Source organism: Hylaeus volcanicus, chromosome 4 (assembly GCF_026283585.1).
Source record: "Hylaeus volcanicus isolate JK05 chromosome 4, UHH_iyHylVolc1.0_haploid, whole genome shotgun sequence".
Lineage (NCBI taxonomy): Eukaryota > Metazoa > Arthropoda > Insecta > Hymenoptera > Colletidae > Hylaeus > Hylaeus volcanicus.
The window spans coordinates 23189834-23213126 of record NC_071979.1 but is presented as its reverse complement, the minus strand read 5'-3'; the positions used below and the strand labels follow the sequence as shown (position 1 = coordinate 23213126).

Sequence of the window (23293 nt, the reverse complement as noted above, 5' to 3'; positions counted from 1 at the left end):
GAATTTTCCGTTTTTTCCAGATTTATCTCCGTTCCTCATTATCCGATCGAGACGTTCGAGGTCTCATTCTGTAGGTATTTTCATCGCCTACATTTTATCTCATTGCAGCATTGATATCGCTGCATTAGTTTAAAATTTATAAGCAAAAGACGACAATAATCACGATTTTTTGGCATTAAATTGTAAATAACAAGAAAACGGAACAGAGTTGGGAGTTGGAAAAACATATACCTATTGATCTACGGATCTCCTTTTATGTAATTGCACAATCGGTTTGCTGTTACTATTTTTGTCACAAAAACGCTGTTTTAATTCTCTACCGATTGGTCTGTTACCGCGTCGCCGTATATCGCGCAAACGGATTCCCATCGTTTCGAATCGTTCCCGAGCAGCGGGTATATTTCTGTTTAGGGTCTGGGCAAAGTTTGGTAGCGTCGAGTAACGTCATCGAGAAAGTTGTATTTTGGATCGAGCTCGAGAAACCCCGTTTCACGAACGTAGCCCTCGTATTATCCGATTGCGACGCTCCCCTCTCCCTCGAACTCTCTCAACCCCTTAGAACCGGGCACGGGCAACCTTTCCTGATTCGAGGGCGAAATTATCATTCCGTCTCCGAGCCACAGTGTTTCTCGCGAGTCGTGCGACGTTGGTTTAACGCGATTTACGCGTCGCGATTTCACCGAACCCGAATTGGACGAACGCGAGCAGGGGGTTGCCCATATGTGCCCTAGACGTTCGCGCGTCGTATAGTATAGTATCCAGCTCGGCTTGAAACGCTTTCGCAAATGTGGAGCTTCGTTGCGGAAAGTTGGCGACACGACTGGTGCCCTCTTGTTCCTTCTCTGGTCTTGATTCTGTTTTTCCTTTCTTCTTCTTCTTCTTCTTCTTCTTCTTCTTTTTTTCATTTCATTTTTCCTCTCGCAAGCTGATCCCCATCCGCAAGGAGATGCCACAGAAATATCAATGTTGCCGCACCGACGGCACTTTGGAGTCGTAATTTCGTAAACGGGACTCTCTGTTTGCCTAAGGAAAGTAGAACGAGGCATCCTTTCAAGAGTGCCGGAGTATCTACCCCGACGCAGGGGTGAAACGAGCCCTGCTCTTAACAGTCGTTACGACGCGAATACTCGACGATACTTTCGCTGGAACGAGACGGATGTATTTATCGTCGTTATGGTCTTGATCGGTGGCTCCTTTAGCCTCTGGTAACGCGTTCCTTGTCTATACGATTTCTTTTCTAAAAGAAAATTATTTATTTTGTCAAAGAAGGATGCAACCTATCGTGGAAGCATCTACGTGTTAATTATCTCGAGCTGCTTTAACGATTTACCAAATGTCCTTCCTGGACAAATTGTAAAGTACATAGATTAAAAAAAAAAAAATTTTATCAGAAACGCTGACGTCGTTGCACTTCTTGTTTCGATTTCATTTCTATTGGATCGCAGATTTAGCAGTACTTAGTGAAACGTAACGATACTAATGTCTCGTTTTGCATAGATGCATATAATCCGCGTAGACTATGACGATGTTAAATATATCTTCGCGAGCAGTCGTTCCAATTCTTATTCGGAATAAAACAGAACTCGACAAGGACGCCGTCTGCTTCGATTGATTTCTCGATAACCAGTAACCGCTTTTTTAATTCCCGGGTGATATTACCTGCTCGCTCGCCGCGTCGACGGTGAGACGCCAATTATAATACGGATGTAATGCATGCTAGGTAACTACAGCTGCCTGAAGGTGGATCTGATTTTCACGCGAGATCGTGCCTTCTACTTCACGACGGTCTTCATCCCGGGAATTATTCTGGTGACCAGCTCCTTCATTACCTTCTGGCTCGAATGGAACGCCGTCCCAGCCCGAGTAATGATCGGTAAGACTTTCTCGCCTTCTTCCGAAACCGCAGAAATGGGACACCTTGTACGTAGCGGACTAATAGAGAGCCTCGCGAAAATCAAGAAGGCGTGCGCCGTCTTGAAAATCTTTCTCACCTCCTCGTTGCTTGACTTTTTAATAAGACACCGTCGAAAAGGAAAAAATATATTTTCACCTGCGAATCCCCTTGAGAAATAACACGGCGTTAAAATTGCACGAAAGCATAAAGCTGCAGACGGAGTAGCAACCTCTTCCTGTGCGGCTCTCGGGCTATTCGGCGAGTAGCTAGACACCGCATTAACCCTTAAACGCCTTGAGTTTCAAATTTGATACCAGACCTTTTAAATCGAATTGTAATTGGTTCGTTTTTAATATTTGGCTGTATGTATGTTACCATTGCATACTGTTCTTTTGAACGAAAGTTAAAGAAACGAACGTCAGCTGTAAAAATTGTTCAAACAATAAATAGATTGATATCAGGTTGTCCAGAAAGTTCGTGGCAATTTCTAAGAAAGATTCAAAAACACGTATGAATTTTAATATATATTTATCGAATTACATAGGTGTCATTTTGTTCCACAACCTTTCCACCTTTTAAGGGATGTATGCACGTTATTTGTTTTCAACCACTTCGATATATTCAGACCTGTACCAAAAATCGACATGGACTTTCCGGACAACCTAATATTTTTTTTTTTTTTTTTTTTTTAATTTAATTCGGAAAGCCAGGCTTCTAAGGGTTAACGCGAGAGAAAGGGATGATCCTAGTAGAGTCAACTCTCGATCTCAGTTGTTCGTAGAGACGAATACTTTGCACCTAAAATGTACAATTTCGCTTGTTCGCAGGTGTGACGACGATGCTCAATTTCTTCACGACGTCGAACGGTTTCCGGTCAACGTTGCCCGTCGTGTCGAATCTGACTGCCATGAACGTGTGGGACGGCGTGTGCATGTGCTTCATCTACGCCAGCCTGCTAGAGTTCGTCTGCGTGAACTACGTCGGTCGCAAACGACCGATGCACAACGTCGTCTATCGTCCCGGAGAGAATCCCGTCACCCAGGTACTTTTGCGACGCAACGCCGACGACAACACCAAACGACTGACCTATTCTCACGACCGATAGGACTTTTGTCGTTCAAGCAATCGCACGAGAAGCGCTAGAGATTCTTATACAAACGTTAACGATTCGAAACGGGGGTACCAATGATAGACAGATCCTTCGAGTTAACCGTTTGCACTCGAGATGTAACTCTCAGTCACTATCAGGTTTTCTTTAGGTTTAATTTCTTTGGAACCCGAAGTGTCAATAAAATGATTGTCGTTGAGGCAAAGGTGACCCGATTCTCAAATCTCAAATTAGAGATCTCAATAAAAGTCAATAGAATTAGAAATCAATAAAATCTTAGCATTCGTGGCAATAGAATGCTAAGAAAGCATCTCGAGTTACTAAAAGATACCAGAAAAAAAGGCCTCGAGTGCAAAGAGTCAAAAATCTATCACCCACTGGCTCCTCGTGACATCCAGATTGGAAACCGTGTCATCGAAATGGCGCTCGCCTAAAACAAATCTGTCGACGTCGATGGGATCGATGAAATTGAAAGATCGATCCCGAATCGCAAGTCGTACAAAGTAAGATTCGACATCGTCCATATTCCACGAGGCTGATCTTTCTTGCAATATCCCTCGGAGGCATTCTTCTCAGCCGTCGACGCGCGCGCTCTTCTCTGCGTTGCTTGAACAAGAGCATCTTCGACGAACGTCAAAACGAGAGCAACGCGTGTCGCGAGCGATTCTGCTCGGGGATGAACTCCGGGTAGCTTCGAGAAACTCTCGAGTAGAAACGACGCGAAACGCGACGCTTTTCTTGTACCTAGACGGACGACATTACACTCACAATAGTTGGTCACAGTATCTTCCGTTCTACGACACAGTCGACACCAAGTGTGTGTTCTTTAAGAATGATCGAGCACCTGTTTGTGCAGAAATTGAAATTTCATTTATTTTTTTTTTCCATGTGCGACGCAGGAGTGAGCAAACCGGTCGCAAACGTTGGAACCGCGTCGTTTCCGCGATCGAGATCGGCGCGAAACGACCCGTAGTATCGATGTTGCGCGGAACGCGTTCCGCGGAGAAAGGTTTGCCCACTTCCGTCGAGATCTCTCCGCTAATGCATTTCTACTTCGCTCCTGTAATCCCCGAACGCGTCGAACGCGCCCTCGTTTTTCGACAAGGCACGATATCATTCGGGAAAGAGAATCGGTCATACGAGAAACGGTTCGCCAGCCTGGAAAGAAGGTCGTCGATCGTAGAAAATTCTCATTTTCGGAAGAAAAGCCCTTGGAAGTTATGCGAGGCGAGACGCTGCGCCTGTCGCCTGCGGCTCACGGAGATCACGGAAATCGTACGGTCCATCTCCCCGTCTCGTTTCACGGGCACGTAGCTAACGCATCTGTCTCGACTGCGGTGCAGCGCTTACGCTACATAAAAGTACGCCTTTGATAAAAGTTTAAATACGAATTCATCTCTCTTTCATCTTCATAGCGGGTTAAGAGCGTCAGAAATGTATGACGCAACCGTAACGCTGTGTTTCTCCTCGTGGCGCAAACAGAGCTTTTCTTCTGAAAATTTTAGGCTACGAAAGATCCATAGTATTACCAGGTAAAAGAAAACCGCGTAAACTGCGAGGCGAACGCACTAAAAATTGTCCGGACGCAACGTGTTTCTTCGGACCAACGACTAGAATCATGGATTCTTCCGTGCCTCTTCTTTCTTCGCGCGCTCGCATGAGGGGGAACTGTTTAAAACGCGTTACATCGAGTAATCGCTGAAATTAATTTTAATTGTCGCGATCGCATCGTGCACATCTGAACTCGTTGGCGTGAACATTGCACAGACACGGTATGGTTTGTTACTTAACAATCGCTGCATCTCTCGAGATTAAGCCTATGTCTATATAGTTTCTTTCGATTGTCTCTTTCTTCCCGTAAGGACTCTCACGATTTCTTTCTTCCCGATCTCGGACAATAACGTCGCCGAGAATCGTGTCAGCAACACGTTTTACAAGTACGAACGTTCTCGGTGAACCAACTATCGTATCGCGATGTTCACCGAATAACAGTGCGAACGCTTGGTTCGACGATTATCGAGCTACGCGAAGCAATTAATCCAGAGTGTCCCGAGAATTTTCCGTACTCTGGTCAGGCTCGACCGAGGCTGCAGTATTTGCATGTCTCCAACAGTTTCACTCTCTTTGACCCCGCCCCCCCCTTCTTTTTCTCTGTACAATCTTCTCTATTTGCTCTTTTTTATCCTTGCAATTTTGTAACCCGAACAAAGCGAATATATAGATATATATATATACTTGTTCCTGTTTCACGGATACCGTCGCACCGTTGTATCCGAAAGTTTTACCGTTTCACAGACCAATTTTCTGTTTTTCGCGCGTGTCTGCGCGTTACGATCGCGGTCCGCTCGATCTTTGGATCTCTCGCAGTACAGTTTCGAACGCGACGAGCGTTAAACCCTTCGTGTCCATCGTATCGCTTTCGATGCGCGAGTTTCAGACTATTTGTATTGTTGTCACGATATCAGCTGTATTTTTTTTTTATTTTTTTTTTGTATATAGCGATCTGTGCGGTTTTCCGACGAATGAAAAGAAATAATAGAAAGTTACGTGTCGGGTGTTCGTGGATGTATACGGAAATCGTGATGAAATGAAAATCAAAGAGTGATTACTTTTGATTCTCGAGTAAATATGACCAGCAAGTAAAATAAATTAAGTTGTAAGTAGTATTTGCTGTGCATACGTGTGAGCAGGAAGGGGTTAACGGTCGGTGAACGGGAATATCGACGGTCGTAACGCGCGTACGCGCAAGCTAGCGGTGATGCCAACGATCGTAGAACCATTTTACCTCTTTCTTTATTTGTGGTTCGCTCGCGATCACGAGGAAATACTGCCGACCGTATCGCCACCGTTGCTGCTCCGCTGGCAGATTGTATTGTGTTTGTGTTCCTTGCATGTACAATTTGTCGAGAGTTGTCGTGAAAACGAGGAAAAAGCCTAACCATCGAGGAGCAAGGCTACCGCAACGAATCGGATTTTTCTCCATCGAATCGGAGAGGAGGAAATGGATCCGACGTTGTTTCGCGCGACAAAATTCGATTCCACGTTTCCGAGATCGCTTTCTTCCGCGCTCTACCGCGTGTACCTTTCGAGGAACCATTTTATATGTCCGTTTTATCCGTCCGAATCTTTTCTCGATCGCTAGGATCCAGAGCTGGGCAGAATTTTACTCGATTAACGCGCGACCAAGAACTCTGTACGGTGCTTCGTTCGTCTGAGCTATCGTTCGTTCAATGGAAAGCTGAACGAAACAATTTGCGTGCACGATTTTAGATCGAAATACTTGCCTCGATAAAAACAAAATTTTGCCCATCTGCGGTAGGAGCCGCGAAGCTTCGGGGGCGAAAGTAGTCGAAAGTAGTGGAAAGCGCTTTCGAGTAACGTCCCGACCGCACGGTACCGAGGAATAGCGAAAACGTACCGGGAAAGTCGAGCGAAAAAAGAGGTACGATAAGGGAACAGAGAACAAATGATGCAAAAAAGAACCGTGAAAAATTACGAAAAAAAAAAATGAGAGACAGCAGAAAAAGAAAGTGCTGACGATAAGGGGAAAGACAAACACGTTGTTACACGCACACACACACACACACACACACACACACACGATTAGTAAGAATCTGGTTGGTGGAAATGTTGGTGAGTAAGTCTCTTTGTTTGGTGTCTGTGATGTTGCAGCGGCTCCCAGCGGTCCTCAGCAGGATAGGGATAATATTGGCCAGCCCCTTGGTAAGACCCCCCATAGCATTAGGGCGCGGTCACGACTTCGCGCGTTATCCGATAACCCATCTGCTTTCGATTCGATCGGTGCTTCGACTCAATCTCGTTTCGTTATCCGTCGAGGAGGAACGATCACAGGCCTGCACTTGGCAACTCTCGTAGGTTTCGCCACTCTTTTCAAACGACGCTGTCTCTAACTACACAGTCTATGGTAAACCAGATACTATGGTAAACCAGATACCTTAACCATCTGCCTGGCCAAGTTCGAAACGAGTAGAGAAACTTACGGGTACTCCTAGGTACACTTTGCTGGTGTACAAGCAGTACACGTGACTTCCAAACATATCGAAACAATTTTCGGCTCTGTTTTGGATGGGAAAACCAAAGAGAATTACGATTTCAATTGGATACTGTGAGCACAAAAGTTTCAACGATAGCGCACGCGGAAACGTCTGCCCAAGCTAGCCCCTCACTTACATAAAATTTAAGGAAAAAAATTACATAATAATGCGCTGTTTATGCGCTCTTCGAATCCGTAAGAAAAAAATTTTGCGCTCGCTCCGTTTAATGCAAAAAAAATTTATTAGCGCATACATAGCGCATTATTATGTACTTTTTTCCTTAAATTTTATGTAAGTGGGGGGGAGGGGCTAGCTAGGCAGACGTCACGCGGAAGAAAGATCAAACCTACAAGTAGTATAGGCCCGTACTTGGTCAGACGTTTCAATCGGTGCGTCTCGCGACTAACAGGGATCGCGTAGTTTGTTACGCGCCAGATTTTACGTCAGATTTGAATCTTTGCACACAAATGGACCACCGAACAATATCAGTCCGATGCGTTTTCTATCTCGCGATCTTTAAAATTGTCGAGTACAACAAACGAATACGTATCCAATAATTTTTCAGCGCTCCACCTTGAATAACGTTCCTACGTTATCTTTGTATTGTTTTACGGTGATTCCACGTTTATTCGAGATTCCCTTCTCCGAATCGAGAACCGAAAATTGAACTGTCCGGAAAGGATTGGACGCCACGGTCTCCTCGACGGTATCGAACGACGCTCGAGTAACCATTTTCGTTGTCCCGCGTCTCCTCTCTTTATCTCGATCTTCCTGTTCCGGGGCAAACGTTTCGCAAAACGGTGTGCACGTGCAAGGTCTTAACCGCGTCCTGACGAACCACACGAACCACACACATCTACGCCTACAACTGTACACGTACAGACACACATACACACACGCGCGCGCGCGCGCGCGCGCTCACACGTCGTAACACGGACACACAATTATTCTCTCGTTGTCGTTCGAGAGAACAGAAAAATCCTTTATCTTTCTCTGGCCCTCCTTCGCTGTGCATTTTATCGAGGATACCGAGCGGGATGTTCCGACGAAATTCTAAGTTAAATTTCGTCCGCGGATAGACGGATCTATTCGGATTTCTCCGAGTTTCATTCCTTCTTTTCTCACCTCTTTTTTCGAGCCTTGCGTCGAACGAAAAGTGCGACGGAGAAATATCTGAAAAGGAAAAAAAAACTTCGCGATCGCTTCCCGTCGGCGATCGAGCGATGGTCTTCGTGGACGAGTATTTTCGATCTCGATTCAGTTTCGGAACTCGAAACGCAACGAACGACCCAAGCGTCGCGTTCGATGAAACGTGCGATTCGAATTTCTCCGAGAAATATTTGAAATTTCCGAAGTTCGCAACGAGAAGGAACATCCCTCTCGAGCCCCTGTCGAATTCTACCCCTCTTATTTATACTCTCCTCGCCTGTGCTCATGCCGTCTCTCTGTCTCTATCCTTCTCTCTCGCTCTATTTCTCCTCCACCGTCCGACTCTGTCACTAGTCACACTCTCTGTCCCTAGTAGATATTAGTCTCTGTTTTCGTACTCCTCAAACGGCGCATGATAAAGTGCATGGTATTCGCGAGCGACGCAACTGCAATAAAACGCTTCCGCAGGGTGCCGCAAAATTCTCTCCGCGCGATCCCCTCTAGATCGCGGCGTTTCGTTTCGTGTTCGTGAATCTGTCGTTACGTTTTCGCGATAATTTCCAGAACCGACGACGAATTTTGCGAGCAACCTGCACAGAGAAAAGGTAGACGTACGAAATAGCTCAGCCAACGATGCCTGCGCCTGCTAGATTCTTCTGCTCGTTTCTATCTCGTCGAGACGTGACTTGGATTTACAGGATACGGGCTTGATGGCCGCAAATCCGCGACGGAACGAAGGGAACGCGACCGACCGGTCCTTTTTTCACCGCGAGATCGGATCCAAATGGGATTTGTGGAATTCGTATACGTGTCGGGATACTCGCGCGGAACGGAATATTAATTTGGGGGATATATTCGAAGAAACAGGGAATGGTTTCTCGCTAGTGAGATAAGATTAAGAGCGTTTATGGTTAGTTCGATATTCGCTGCCTTGAAGTAGCTTCGTAACTGGTGTAAATCCAAGTGATTGTGTCGCTGCGTGCATGGATCCGCATTTTGAATCGATGACGGAGATTCGTTCGACTGTACGTATTACGCATGAGACGCATGCGATGCATGAACAATGGTAACTTGCGCGCACGATGCACGTTGTACGTCGGGGTGATACTTTGTTCGACCAACACTGTACCTTGTTGCCTCGACGGGGCTGCCGATTCTTTTGGTTCCGCCTCGCGGACATGCGCGGAATCCGCGTCTCAATAGGGGCGGCTACTCTCGAGGTCGTTGAAAATTATACTGTACGCCATACGTATACAGAACCACTCTAACATTTTCCGATTCTATACGTTACGATTTCACGAATTTAAGCAAGGTTCGGTTAAAATATTCGAGTTAAAGGTGATGTCCGTATTGGAGTGTTTGGCACCCCTCGAATTCGGAGGTAAACTCTATAGGTTTGATAGAATGTATTTGTCCGCGGGCAATTTGCGAGGCATTTACTTTGATATCTCAAGTTGATGGTGCTACCAATCGTCCAAGCAATAATTATCGTTATATATAGATTATCAGAGCCATTATATATAATTGAGCTGTTATATTTGAAAATGGAATAAGTCCACTTTAAAAAAAAAAAAAAGAAAAATGCCTTCTCTTCATATCTATTGATGTATATTCAATGGAGTACGATTTTTTCATAAAGTAAACAAGAGAATTTTGGTTATAAGAAAATTGAAAAAATATTTTTTTGTTTAAGTGGAATAAGTCCGTTCCTAATAACAAGAGAGAAATACAACGAGAGAAATGCAACGTATAGGACTCGTAAAATTTAGGTTGATTCTATGGTTATGACGCACAGCGTATTTCCGTCCGGCGTCAGGACATTAACGCTTGTTAACGTTGCGCTTGTTCGCGACGAGGCTTCCGAATATAAATCGTCCTTCTTCTATTTCCGTTTCGATGTCGCTTGATCGCTCACGTTTGCAACACGTAACACGGATGGAGATCGGTAAAAGCGATTACTCGAGTCGCAATTTGCCCGCGTCGCTCGCGGATCGAAGGATCGAAGTAGCGAATAGTAGCAGAAGCCGGTGCACTTGGGCGATTATGGGATCGATCCGATGCCCGATGCACGACGGAAGCCTTTTCTGCGGTATACGCTTTGCTCGAGTAAAGAGTTGATTTGCCGAGATATTTGAGTAGCGATCGAGTACTGCCGACCACAGTTGGGCGATTGACGGCTAATTTCGTTGGATTGATTATCAATCCCAGACCTAATCGTACCCTAACTCAGCGTGGCGCATCCTGAACCCTGCGTTAGGCGAGGTTAGGCCTGGGCTGAGTCTGCACCGGTGCAACAGTGCGTCATTCGACCATTTGATTCATCCACGGGTCGAAGTAGATGCATCGATACTTTGATCAAAAATTGCCCAACGCTTCTATCAGCTTGCGTACTTTGATTCGCGGACGGCGCTTTTCTTTTCAACGGAAAATCGGTTTTCGTCGAGTCGTGTCGACTGTTCATCGAGAGATCGAACGAAGAACAATTATACTTTGTTTTTCTCGATAGATTCAGAGGCACTCGTTGACGACGTAGGCGGGTTCGCGGATGAAATCACTTCTTTTTACCGAAATTCATCGAAAGGTGAACGAACTATAGAGCATTCACGGGGGTTTGAGAATAAAAGGGTCCGTTACAACAACGATAAATCACGTTCCAAAATGGCCGTTCGCGATCGCTGGTTAATACTATAAATCCATTCTCGGTAACGAATATAAATATGCATTAACGATTACGAGTAGCGCGTTAAAAGACAGCCATCGCGCGGTTATGGGTCGTTTCATTCTCGCTATTCATTCGATGTTTAATTACGTTTCTTTAGCCTCAATCGCGAGTAACGTTGAGCCGTAATTAGTCGCGATATATATATACTTTTTAACAAATATATATATATAACGTATTATATATCATGCCTTGACTGTGATACCAACAATCGCTTTTTGCCATGGAACTTACCCCGATTAAAGCTTGACATGTAGCATAAGCCTGACATTAAATACCTTTCTCAAAATGCAATCGGTACGGGGATCCTCTTTATCGGTCGCCCAGTTTAATGGAAGCGTTTCACTTTCGGAAGAGCAATTAACGTAATTGCGTCGCTAATCGACGGTGCCTCGCGGCGATTAATTTATCAAAACCGTAAAAGCGACGACGCAACTCCGAAAACACGTACCGATCGTTGATCAGAGCTAGGAAAGAAAGAATCTTCTATCGTTAACGCTTTCTCTAAAATCAATGACTCGAGACATCGATGTTGAATTTTAAAATCATTAAACTGCGCGACGATCACGGAAGAGATCCTTGATCGAAAGACCTCGAGTATCATTTCGCGGGGGAACCTGTGCCCGAGAAAGTCATCGTCGAAGCGACGACTTAGAAATGTACAGTTGTCATAGGAGAGAGTGGATATGTTGGCATCGGGATCGAGCGGAGGTCGTCGACGATCAAACGAGAACTTCCGTTCTTTCGATGAATCGATGATCACTTTTTTCGGCAAACGTTCGAATCCGATGCGTGACAACGTAAAACGTAGATGTTATACGGCATGCGATTCGTAAGTTATACGCAGAGGCACGAAAGTGTTGATCGATATACATACGACGTGTGTATGTTAAGAGAGAAACAACGATTCACTTTTCGACGAACCCGCGAAGAGGAACTCGGATCGAAAATAAGGTCTGCGCGAAACTTGTCGCTTGAAACGGAGACCTCGCGAAGATGACGATTTCACGCGGTTCCTGGTGGTACATGCTCGCTTTTACGGTCGAAATTTCACACGTACGTGGGCCTCGAGTTCGTACCAACGAGATAGAACAGTTTCAGGCTCTTTATTTTCAGCCTATAGTAGCAAACCGCTCGCTTAACACGTTGAACGTCACGTCACCCATATATAGGGATGACAGAGCTTTTCACTGTGGAACTTCAACAATTAATTTTAAGGACTGAGTGTTAATGAAAACGAATCTAGATAGAATTCGTGAATTTGTACAGGGATATAAAAATTGGTAATACGACAAATGATAGATTCTATAATTCCCAATAGTCTCGAGACAAAATTTTAGTCTTGTACACATTTCCATGTGAATCAGTGTGGCAATCAACGTGTTAATAGCGTTCGAACTAGCAGGTTTGATAATATTGATTCTCTTGTCAGAGATATTGTCCGTTAGAAGAAATGTATTTTCTTTTTAACGCAAGGGTGACTTCTAGACAAACGTAGGGCCCCCTAAAGGTAAGGTACCCGCTTATAGTTAAACAGTTCTGCGAGGAAAGTGTTACTTTAACCTTGGTTCGAGGCTAATTAATCGTGGGTGATTTTCTTTAGTTCGTAATCCGCAGTCTATGCCGTGTATCATCATTTTTTCTGCTTATCTGTAACATTTGCTTGCTCGTTGAGCGTGGAAGAGGGTACGAGAGCTTGCGATAACACGCATGTCTCATTGAAACAGTGTTTCTCACTCTGTAATCCTAGTTTGATCGTCAAGAAACAACGTCGTGCATTAAATTCGTTAAATTCGTTAAATTCAAGTTCGTCTGGTGAAACGTAATCAGGATTTTTCTCGAATTTTCTCTCGTATTCATTTAGTAAGCAAAGTCTGAGAAACACTAGAAAGTTTCGTTTTTCCGATAAAGATGCGTGTACCACCAGCGATCGTCGCGTTTCCAATTATGTCGATCGACGCGTTTACGTGCGAGTTTTCGAAATTCACGCCTGTACAACGTGCAAGCTTGTCCGCCTCGATCAAAGCCTCCATTATCACGCTTGACTTATACGCTTGTCATCTCGAACTCGATCGATTACCATAGAAATCGAACGGATGCCGACCGCGTCCATCCAAACGAAATTTTCCTGAAAACGATTCAACGGAACAGGAAAAGTTCCGGCTAACGAATAATTGTGTAGAATTCGTTTCACTTCTAAGATCGTGTAACGTTCTATCCCTTTGACTTTCGTTAACTTCGCAACGCGAGATCTTCGTGTTTTGGATTCTCGGGCCAACCAGTGGCCTTCCCTTCCTCGTCGTTTGATCCAATAATCAATCGACGATGTAACAGAGAAACGAAAAGGGAAGGGAAAATTATCGAGAAATCTAGAAACGTTGAAGTTGGTCGAAGGATGGATCGTTGTTTGCACGAATGATCATGAGACTATAAGTTTCTTCTACGGAGACCCTGTCGCAGGGTAAAAAGAAGCGAGAGGGCGGTCCACCAACCGGAGGCACGACAGGACCGAACGAGATCGTGACCTGCACCAACTGTGGACCTAATCCTTGCACGCACACGGCCACCAATGGATGCACCGCCGAGGTATGTTAATTAACCTGTTCCTATCAACCCCGAAACATCTAACCTCGTGATCCTGGGAATCGATACGCGTTATACCAGCAATAGCTCGTTTTCCTCGCGGTGCTATTGTCGTCCCACTCTATTCGTAATTACTCACCACCGAGCTATGGTCCTTCCCGCTCGTATGCGTCTATTCTCCCCCGTTTAGAGCCAATCGAGCCGCCATCGTCGCTGCGTTTGTTTAGCCCTGGGATAACCAAACCTCCAACCGAACCTCCTCGAGTTGCAATCCTCCTTGACACGTTCGTCGCGTGTCACCCATATGTGGGTGACAAGTGTACTTCCACGTGGCCCCAAATATGGGTGACGCTCCTCTTGTTCGAGTTAATAGGACTTTCAATTGGATTTTTAAACAGAATTTAACCCTTAGGCCGGGGCCACACTATGCGTTTTCGCCGCTGCGGCGAAAGGGGACGCGATTTAACCGGAAGGCTACTAGGTCTGCAGAAAACTCGGATGTTTCGAGTTGCTCGCGAGTCGAGTCGAGCTGAGACTCAGTTTTCGATCCGAGTCGAGTACTCGGAAGAAACGTGCAGCTCGAAGGAACCGAGTAGCTCGAAGGAACCGAGTAGCTCGAAAGAACCGAGTAGCTCGGACAGAAGCAAACGGCACGGATTATCCATTTCGGACGTGTGAATGAAATCGAACGGCTCGAACGATTTAAGTACACATTCAAAGAATGAATGTGTGTGAATTCAGTGAACGTGAATATGTATTCATTGAATGTACTTAAATCGTTCGAGCTGTTCGATTCCTTTCACACGCCTGAAATGGATAATCCGAGCCGCTTACTTCTGTCCGAGCTACTCGGTTCCTTTGAGCTGCTCGTTTCTTCCGAGTACTGGACTCGGACCGGCCTTTTCCGAGTACTCGAACAGCTCTAAAGGCTACTACGTGATACATCGCTGCGATTTTAACTCAGTCAATCTCGCCTGAACTGTCAATACGTCAACATTACCGCGAAGAAATTTTTGAAAATTGCTTGTGTCATGGAAACCGAATCGCGCTGGGCGACGAACGTGTTAACCCTTTCGATCGATCGAGACTCCTCTCTACGTCGAATCCTACCGACTTCCCTCCACGCGAGGGCAATAGAGCCCTCGCCGAGGAAGGGATAATAAATATTTAGTGACGCACAGGTATCCCTGTTCCAGCTGAGGAAAAAGGAGCCACCGCATCCGATAAGAGTGGCAAAGACGATCGACGTGATAGCACGAATCATCTTCCCGGTCGCCTACTTCATGTTCCTCACCTTTTTCTTCATCCACTACAAGGGCTCCTCGTAGACTGGCACCTTGAGGCAACCCGTCGAAAGGACTTTTCGATCGTCGATCGACAAACTCTCTGTCGCGATACGCGCGTCCGTTGCGAATACCAAGAAAGAAAAAAAAAAAAAGAAAAACAATCCCACGATCGTTGCTCGATCGTTGACGGTACTTTCGAAGCTAGTCCGAGGACGGAAGAACCCGGCGCGGACATCGACAGAAAAACGGAAACAAGTTCTTTCAAAGAAGGTCCATCGTACGCGAAAGTGCCCTACCAGCGAATCGAAAATAGTATCGGACGATCTCTTCTTCGCTGGACGCAATCGAAACGCCGCGATTGGTCATCGGAACTGTTCCACGAAGGACATAGAAGTGTTTCGAAGTTTGGAATGTCGCGCAAGGGGCGGGGAAAAAAAAAACTGTCGAGTCGATGGATTAGCCTCGTCTTCATCTTTTCTCACATGTGATAATTCTTAAAAGCACCCTTTTCCCCGATAAAGGTCGATCCCGAGAGGGTGTGATCGACGACGAACCTAAATACATATACACGCGCGACACTCGAAGGCACACGGGCGCCAGGGATGAGCAAAATTCTTGTCCAAGTGAACATTTAATATTTATAGTATAGAAGGAAGCATCCATTTGGCATCGAATAAACGGAAATTTACAGCGGCCGATCGAGCGATATAATTTACATTCGCGATACATTTATGGCGAAACGTATCTATTGTTTTCGTGTACGTTAATTTCATCGTCCGTTATTCGAATGGAATTTTGCTGATCTCTGAGGGGCGCGCACGCATGGAGGAAAGGGAGAAATAAAAAAAAAATAAAAAAATGGACAGATGGAACCAAGCACACGTGACACACGCTTGTTTCTTTACTTTCTCTTCTCTTGTCGGGTAGTCACGCTGTTAATTCGAGGACGCTTTTCTGACAGATTAGCTTGAACGAATCAAATCTATTCGCTTAAGGAACGTGTTATACTTGTTCGTGTAATCTCACTACAAATAGGAGAAGGTCGATGCAAGTGTCGTCCATGAAATCGCTAACTCGTGATTCGCCTTTTACTTAAAGATCGACCTCTTTTTTTCGGTATTCTAATCGATTAAACGGCATCGCGGCAAAACTCGACACGATCGCAGGTTAGCTCTGTATTCCGTAGACCTTTCAAAGAAAAAAAAAAAATGATAAAAAAGACCGTTTGCTTTTAAACCGAAGGGAGCAGGGGCTGCAATGCATACAATTCCGCTGTACAAAAAGAAACAAATACATATATATATGTGTGTATATATATATATGATTTATATGATTTATATGTATATGTATATATACATGTATACATATAAATTTGGTTAATCAATCGTCGTTCCATCGAAGCTTTTCGGTAGATATTGCGTATACGTACGTATCACGTGATAATATATATATATATATATATATATATAAATATATGTATATATAGATTATCTTTTCTCGATCGTTCAGGGTAGCTTTCGCGCTGATAGCTTTAAGCATTCGTATACCACCCATACGATCGACGCAATACCAGGGCTGGGACTACTCGCACAGTTTTTCTCTATTCGTATATCGGAACCCTTCGACGATTTCAGTGACCATTCGTTACTCATTTTATCTCGGATGAATTTGACTTTGACGCCGATATCTTTCGCGATGCTCGGAAACATCGGTAAGCGCAAAAATATCGTTGCTCCGTTTCACTAGAATACTCGAATGATCGTTGTCGCGAATGTTTATTCGCGGCGTTCGAGGAGTTATAAAATATTCGAATAATAAAAATAACTCGCACAGTCTTAGCCCTAAATACGACGAGAAAACTGAACGAACCTCGCGCCTATAGCTCTGAACTACCTTCCTTGGTTTTCTTTCTCGACGAGAAATTCTAACGAAGCAAGACGACAAACGCGCGACGCACAGGGGGTGAAATAAACGTATTACGGGTAAAGCTTGCGATTAGGTCTAACAAAGTACGCTTTGCCCGCGCGAGAAACAACCTAGAAGAACGTAGAGATTAATCGAGAAAATATTAGACGACAGGCGGTTAACAGTTACGCTTCGCGCGGTTCAATTGTAACTTTGAAAGTAATTACGAAACATGGGACGCTGTCTGGAACGGTGGACTTTCAAAAAGAAAAAAGAAAAAAAAAAGAAAAAAAAATAAATAAAAGAGAAAATACCAAACGAACGAACTCTTTAGGATCGTAACTCGAGAAAACCGACGTTCGACGTGTTCTCCGAGTAACCCGTGTACCTTTAGAGATATAACTTCTATCGCTATGATACTATCGACGCTGTCGTTATTATTACTATTACTACCACTATTAATATTATTACTATTACTACCGTTACCTATAAGAAAGAAATAATTGTTATTACCATTATATTACTTGATACCGCTGCTACCGTACTACTACTGTATCGTTATTATCGCTACTACTTCTAAACATAGTTCTTATTACGAACCTTCGGAGGAATTGTAACGAGAGCGAGTGGCTGGGAACGAGGAGAAATGTCACGCCACTTCGCTCTTCAGCAATATCAATCGCAGACCAAAGAAACTACAGACTCGATCGCGTGCGTACGAGGGTCTCGAAGACGATCGGCAAACGACGATTATGCAATAATAGTCCGAGAGCCCGCGACAGAAATGGGTGACTCCATTTCATTACACAAATGAACCTGTTTTCCGAAGATGGCGTATGCCTCCCTAGTTCAGAAATGCTTGGTCTGGCATGAATTCAGTGGTGCAACGCTTCACTATGCCGTATTATAATAATTTGATTTTTGGCCAAAATCATCGCTACTGAAATTTTTAGTGTGTACTGTTATCTCTTACATGTTTACGACTTTCTAGCGGAGCGATGCACCGTTTGTGCGCTGCGAGCCTTGGATTATTTTTATTCTTTAGTAGAAAACAGTCAAATAGCAAACGGATATTTGCGATGAAATTGAGCGAAATTTTACGTCGCGGGCTCTCGGACTATAAGGTAATCGCGACTGCTATGGCAGAGCTGTCGAACTACCGGAAAGTTGTTCGCGCTACTCGAACTAATCGAACTCGGAGGTGAGCGAAATTCCAAATGACGAGTCAAAGATAGAAATAGGCAACGTTTCTATGTAAATTCTGGTCGAGTAAGAATTAGAATGAACATTTGTCCGATCAAAGTTTCGCCCATCTCTACTCGCAGAGCTCTGCCGTTTAGTCGACCAGGAAGGCTTCCCGAGGAAGCGTTCTTCGAGCGAACGATCGAGTGGAAGGGATTTAACGATTTCAGCAAGCTCAATATAAAGTTACACGAAACAAACAAAGAAACAAAAATATGTCCTACGTGTCTAGAGTAATCAGATTCGCATACCTTATAGTTATATCGGTCGCAGGCGTAACTCCACCCCGACCCGACGTTTCATTGTAATTTTTGTACAAAAACGAGCTAGCGTTCCAAGCCGGTGCGCATAGAAACGAGGGAAAGGGGGGGTGGGGTGGGGAGGGGCGCAGACGTATTCGCTTGATTAAATCCAACGTTTTAAAGCGCTTCGCAACTCGTTGTCAACCATTTCTTCATTTAACCGATACGAGAAAGTTTGTTCGAGAAAATGATACGTTTTTATGGTGTCACTGTGGACAATATAATTATACTGTATCCACTATACATTTATTACGATTGTAATTAAGATCGTAGACGATAATCGTACGAATGCCGACGGGCGTCGCAAAAGTAAGCTTCACTTAAATATGACGCCGTTTCCAAACGAATATATCCGAGGATAACACGTAATATCGACACAACGAATATTGCGTAAGAACCGAGTTCGCCGATCAGACGACGGGAAAAATTCATTCGCCGGGGACGTTTCAATCGTACCGAACGGCGGCGCATTATACCGTATAACTCAATGCAAAATGAAATGTTCAAACTCCACTTAAAAAAAAAAAGAAAAAAAAAAGCAAAAACAGGACGCAAAAGACGAATATCTCATCGAGGAAAATAATGGGCGCGCCACCGCTTAATTTAAGATCTTTAAAAACAAATTTCAGTAACGTACCATTCGACTCTTTCGAGCACCGAGAAACTTTCTCAACATTTTATTAATTGTTTAAAAAGTATAATGCGCCTCTGGTACCATGGGAAAGAAGTAAACTTATTACTACATTTTATATGCGTCACCTGCCGCCAGCGAACAAGCTGTCGTTTAGGCGATAGGGAGCGTTTGGTGAATAAATTAATTAACGTCGTTAATATTTAATACTCCACGGACCAAGACACGTAATCCTAACTCTTTAGCGTCATATAATTACTTAGCTGTGCACGTATGCGAGACGGGGCGAGGTTCCTACGAGAACATGTACCCGAATTGTCCTTCGTTTCGCATCGGCAAGGTTCTCCAAGCGTGTCCTTGCCGAAAACAAGCACGAAAGCCGCCGCACGATCGTCTCTGCAACTCGAGAGGAAGTGACTCGGCCTCGATGAGGCTTAGAATCACTTAAAAAAGTGATTTGAAATAAAAGTTGAAGATTGCAGTTGCGGAGATCGTATCGATCACGAGCTATTGGCTAAAACAGTATTAGAAAACCGTGAAACGGAGGGCGAATCGTTGCCGGAAGGGCCTCGTCCTCGAATTTTTCACGGTTGATTTCTACACCAATGCGTAGGCGGCGAATGTTGAATTCTCTGGAGCTTAAGCGACTTCTACCGATCTTTTAACCGATATCCAACGTTAACACCAGCGTCATCGTCGAATGTCTCTTGCGTATATGTATATTCGGTTTCATCCGCGTCTCCGTTTTCTTCGGCTCTAGAGGTGGCGTTCGCCCTTGAGAAGCGAAAGTGCTTTCGTTCTGCATCGTGCAGCGAGACTTTAACCGGATTAATCGTTCATCGAACGACGATCAATTGCACGTGGCTTCTCGCACTGGGCGGAGTTTCTACCGTGCGAATTTGCACGGTTTTTCGAAATACAGTGGGTGTGTAATGTATTCGTACACCGATCAATTTCTCCCCAAAATTTGGGGAAAATTGTAATTTCTTAACTTCTATTTTTATAGTCAATGATATTTTACATATTCTCGGAAGTCTCTAAGATAGATATAGTCCAAACAACATTTACTAGTTGACATAATTTGCGGAATTAACAAAAATATAAATGTCTTTTTTTTTTAACGAAGTTTTAAAAATGAAACAGTTGCGCGAATACTTATTGCTTCGATATTTCTATGGATTAATTGTTTTTTTCTTGTTAATTTTGCAACTCACATAAATAGCTATTTCTTTTTTGTACTCTATCTATTCTAGAGATTTCCGAGAATATGTAGAATACGTATGTAGAATATGTCATTGTTTATCAAGAATAAGTTAATAAATTATCAATTTTATACAGTTTTTTTGGAAAGTGATCGGTGTACGAATACTTTCTACACCCACTGTAAGCGTGCTCGATCACGAAACACCCGCGAGTCCATTCGTTCAATCTTTGAAACTAATCGTTGCAACGTTGATTAACGGTCGATACTATTTATGGGCACGTAAAAATTCGAAAGGAAGACGCGCACGATCATGTGCATGTTTCAGTCAATGTCCGAAATCTGCTATTCCTACTATTTTCAAAATTATCACCGTATCGGAAACAATTGTCGACGATGATTATCGGACATTTTACGGGTAGCATAAACGTCCACGTGCGTACAGGGTGTTCCAAACTACGCGGTATATGCCTAGAGGAATCGCTTCTCTTTTAGCAGACCTTGTATTTTTCCAGTCTATCCGATTTTATCCTGGTTATTTTTATACCTTTTCACTGCGTCTGCCAAGAGGGTAGAAGGCACAGACTCTGTGTTACGTGATTACAATATACGTACATATTGTATTGTATCAGTGCCGGCTGATATTCGCCTATCGCAAAGCTTCGTTCATAAAAGAAACGTACGTCTGACGGTAGGTAGCAAACAGAGGGTCGCAAACGTAACGAATTCTTTTCATACAATAATGTCTGCACCTATTACTCGAACTATAATTGTACGATGTTTGTGTGATTATTGTAAAATACAGTCCCCGTCACTGTTACGTTTTTCCAATTCGAGCAAAGCTGCGAAAATATAAACAAAATGCCGAATCCAATTTTATTTTATTTTCACCTATAAAATTAATCGTTACGTCTACGACCTCCAACAAAGCGGTGATCCTGACCGATGGAGTCGAGTGAACCATGTTAGATACGAGCCTTATAAACGCTAATTCATTGAAGATTGTCATTTTCGAGTATTACGCTATTTCGTGCGAGTGTGTATGTGCGTGCGAGAGAGAGAAAGAAAGGAGAACAAAAAAAAATTCTCTTAGTGTAGAATTGATACGTATTGTTGATCCAATGTTCACCGTTACAGTTTATCGACACGTTATTATTTATTGCGAGCTGGATAATTATTACGAATAGAACCGTTGTATTGTTAATTTAATCTCGTGATTCGTCACAATTTTTACTCATAGTAGCCAAACTTTTTCGCGTTATCATCGACATCGTCATTTGCCATCGTCGTCTCGCAATTCTGACGATTAGCGTACACCGTCGCGGTTGTTACATGTAATTGCCGAAAATTACCCGTTCGCAGTTACCCATTTACGTGTCGAAATTGTTCGAAAAAAAAAAAACGCGCAAGGGAGTAAAGAAGAGAGAGAGAGAAAAATAAATGAAAACACTGTGATGCTATTTAAAAAAAAAAAAAAAAAGGACGACGCGACATGACTAGGAACGAACGCGCGACTATTTTTCCAATATTTAAGGCAAATCGAAAACGTCTAGAGGAAATACACGATAAATAATTACGATTAACATTTCCGAGAATGCTTCGCTAAAGCATACGTGTATACGTGTGCGCGTATATGTATATGTTTTATATGTATGCCAGAACATTTTTTCTTCGCGATAAAATAATTCGCTGGTCAAAGGTATGAAATATCGATTGATTAACGACTAATAAAGCACAGTGCCATACAAATCTCCTTGTATCTTCGAAGCGAAGCCTTCGACAAAAATCTTCTCTATTAGAGAGCCAAGTGTAACGATGAGGTATTAAAAATCGTTTCTTAATTTATGTTTCCTTGAATGCATCGAAGATGCTGAATTGAAATACCGATATCATATTTTTTTGTTTAAAAACGCATTGATTTATATGCATATACAAATACATGTATAAGTATGTACACTTAGATACCCACGCATCCGACACATTACATAAAGTAATTAATTATATCGACATGCACAGCGCATAAACGTTTCGCGACTCGAGGGTCGCTGTCTAAAAATCAATGCATTACGATGAACTCGATCCACATGAATGCATACGTATTAAGTATATCGATAAATAATTTCTGATTAAGCGTAATTTATTGATTATTACATCGTAACGACGATTGATTATCTAATTTATCCGGCTGTGTTTGTAACGTACGTGATTAAATATTAAACTATCAACTTAAATAGAGACGCGTATCCTTCCTCCAAGCTTTCCAAGATCTTCCTTCCGTTTCTCTCGCAACCTCTTAGATAAGAAAACAAACCATGGCTCGTATAAAATTAAAAAACACCTTTATTCGTAGATCATTCGTGCTTAACTCTGCTTAGGGCTATATAAGACTTTTTTGTGGACAAGTCGTGCCAACCTACAGGGCCTCTTTCACAATCCGCGCACGCTAAGTACTTTATGTTGTCTACAGTTAGCGAGAGACCGATATTTTCGAAAGTGTACATGTCCTCCACCAACCAATAGTCTGTTATCGATTCCTGCTGATCTGCTTCACCCTCTCCCTTACGTTGTACATAGGGTAGTTTAAACTAAAATGTTATTAAAGACCTTAGTCTACTTAAACCCAAATTTCTTACGCTAAATACTTACTTTTCTTTATTTTATTTCCATATAAAATGAATTATTGTAAAGTAAACAAATTTTGAGGTTATGTCTCGAAGCGATACAAAAGTATGAAGAATACGTCAAAATTATCGTTGAACGCATGATAATAATCTTACAATAGTACAAATTATTGACAATTTCAACTTTGTAGGAGTCCTTCCTAATTAAATAATTGATAGTTAATCACCTCGACGTTTACTAAACGGCCTGCACCTGCATTCAGTATTTTCGACGGGCAAAACGTGCAGTAAACTCTTAGCTTATTTTTATCGTTTTCGTCCTTTAAGGAACTGATATCCGTGTCCGTTGACATTATTCCTCGATACAAAAATTTGACACTTTACGGTGTATATATTTACGTGCACATATATTTTATTCGCGCCACGACCAGCACCAATGACATTGATGATTGGTGGTTCTTTTCCAACCGTACTAGTCGAAACAAAACTCAAACACAGAAAGTATTAATAACGGTATATTTTCTACAATAAAATTCTTCAATTATTATTTGAATACGAAAAAAAAGTAGTAATTGATACAATTACAGTTGCAATTAA

The 23293-nt window shown here is 43.2% G+C and overlaps 2 protein-coding genes across 26 annotated transcripts in view; one reads left to right on the top strand and one right to left on the bottom strand.

The window, feature by feature from the left end:
• The window catches only part of LOC128874710 (glutamate-gated chloride channel alpha), a 115122-nt gene extending 96371 nt beyond the window's left edge, over positions 1-18751 (top strand). For 4 of the 24 annotated variants that reach the window (XM_054119695.1, XM_054119706.1, XM_054119703.1 and 1 more), the window contains 5 exons: positions 1721-1873; positions 2722-2936; positions 6675-6725; positions 13386-13511; positions 14690-18751. In XM_054119695.1, the coding sequence (XP_053975670.1) occupies positions 1721-1873; positions 2722-2936; positions 6675-6725; positions 13386-13511; positions 14690-14836 (692 nt within the window). In that variant the 3' untranslated portion in view covers positions 14837-18751. The remainder of the gene's footprint in view (positions 1-1720; positions 1874-2721; positions 2937-6674; positions 6726-13385; positions 13512-14689) is intronic. The other 20 variants (XM_054119702.1, XM_054119709.1, XM_054119708.1 and 17 more) reach the window with 9 other exon arrangements.
• A 3646-nt stretch (positions 18752-22397) lies between these two features.
• LOC128874706 (guanine nucleotide exchange factor MSS4 homolog) lies at positions 22398-23176 on the bottom strand. 2 transcript variants are annotated; one of them, XM_054119681.1, is made up of 2 exons: positions 22924-23176; positions 22398-22660 (listed from the first exon to the last, which is right to left on the bottom strand). In XM_054119681.1, the coding sequence occupies exons 1-2, from the start codon at positions 23047-23049 to the stop codon at positions 22427-22429; spliced, it is 360 nt and encodes a 119-aa protein (XP_053975656.1). In that variant the 5' UTR covers positions 23050-23176; the 3' UTR covers positions 22398-22426. The 2 variants fall into 2 exon arrangements, 1 of the variants encoding a protein (XP_053975656.1); XR_008456689.1 differs by having other exon boundaries at positions 22634-22660; positions 22722-23065.
• Between the last annotated feature and the right edge of the window lie 117 nt (positions 23177-23293).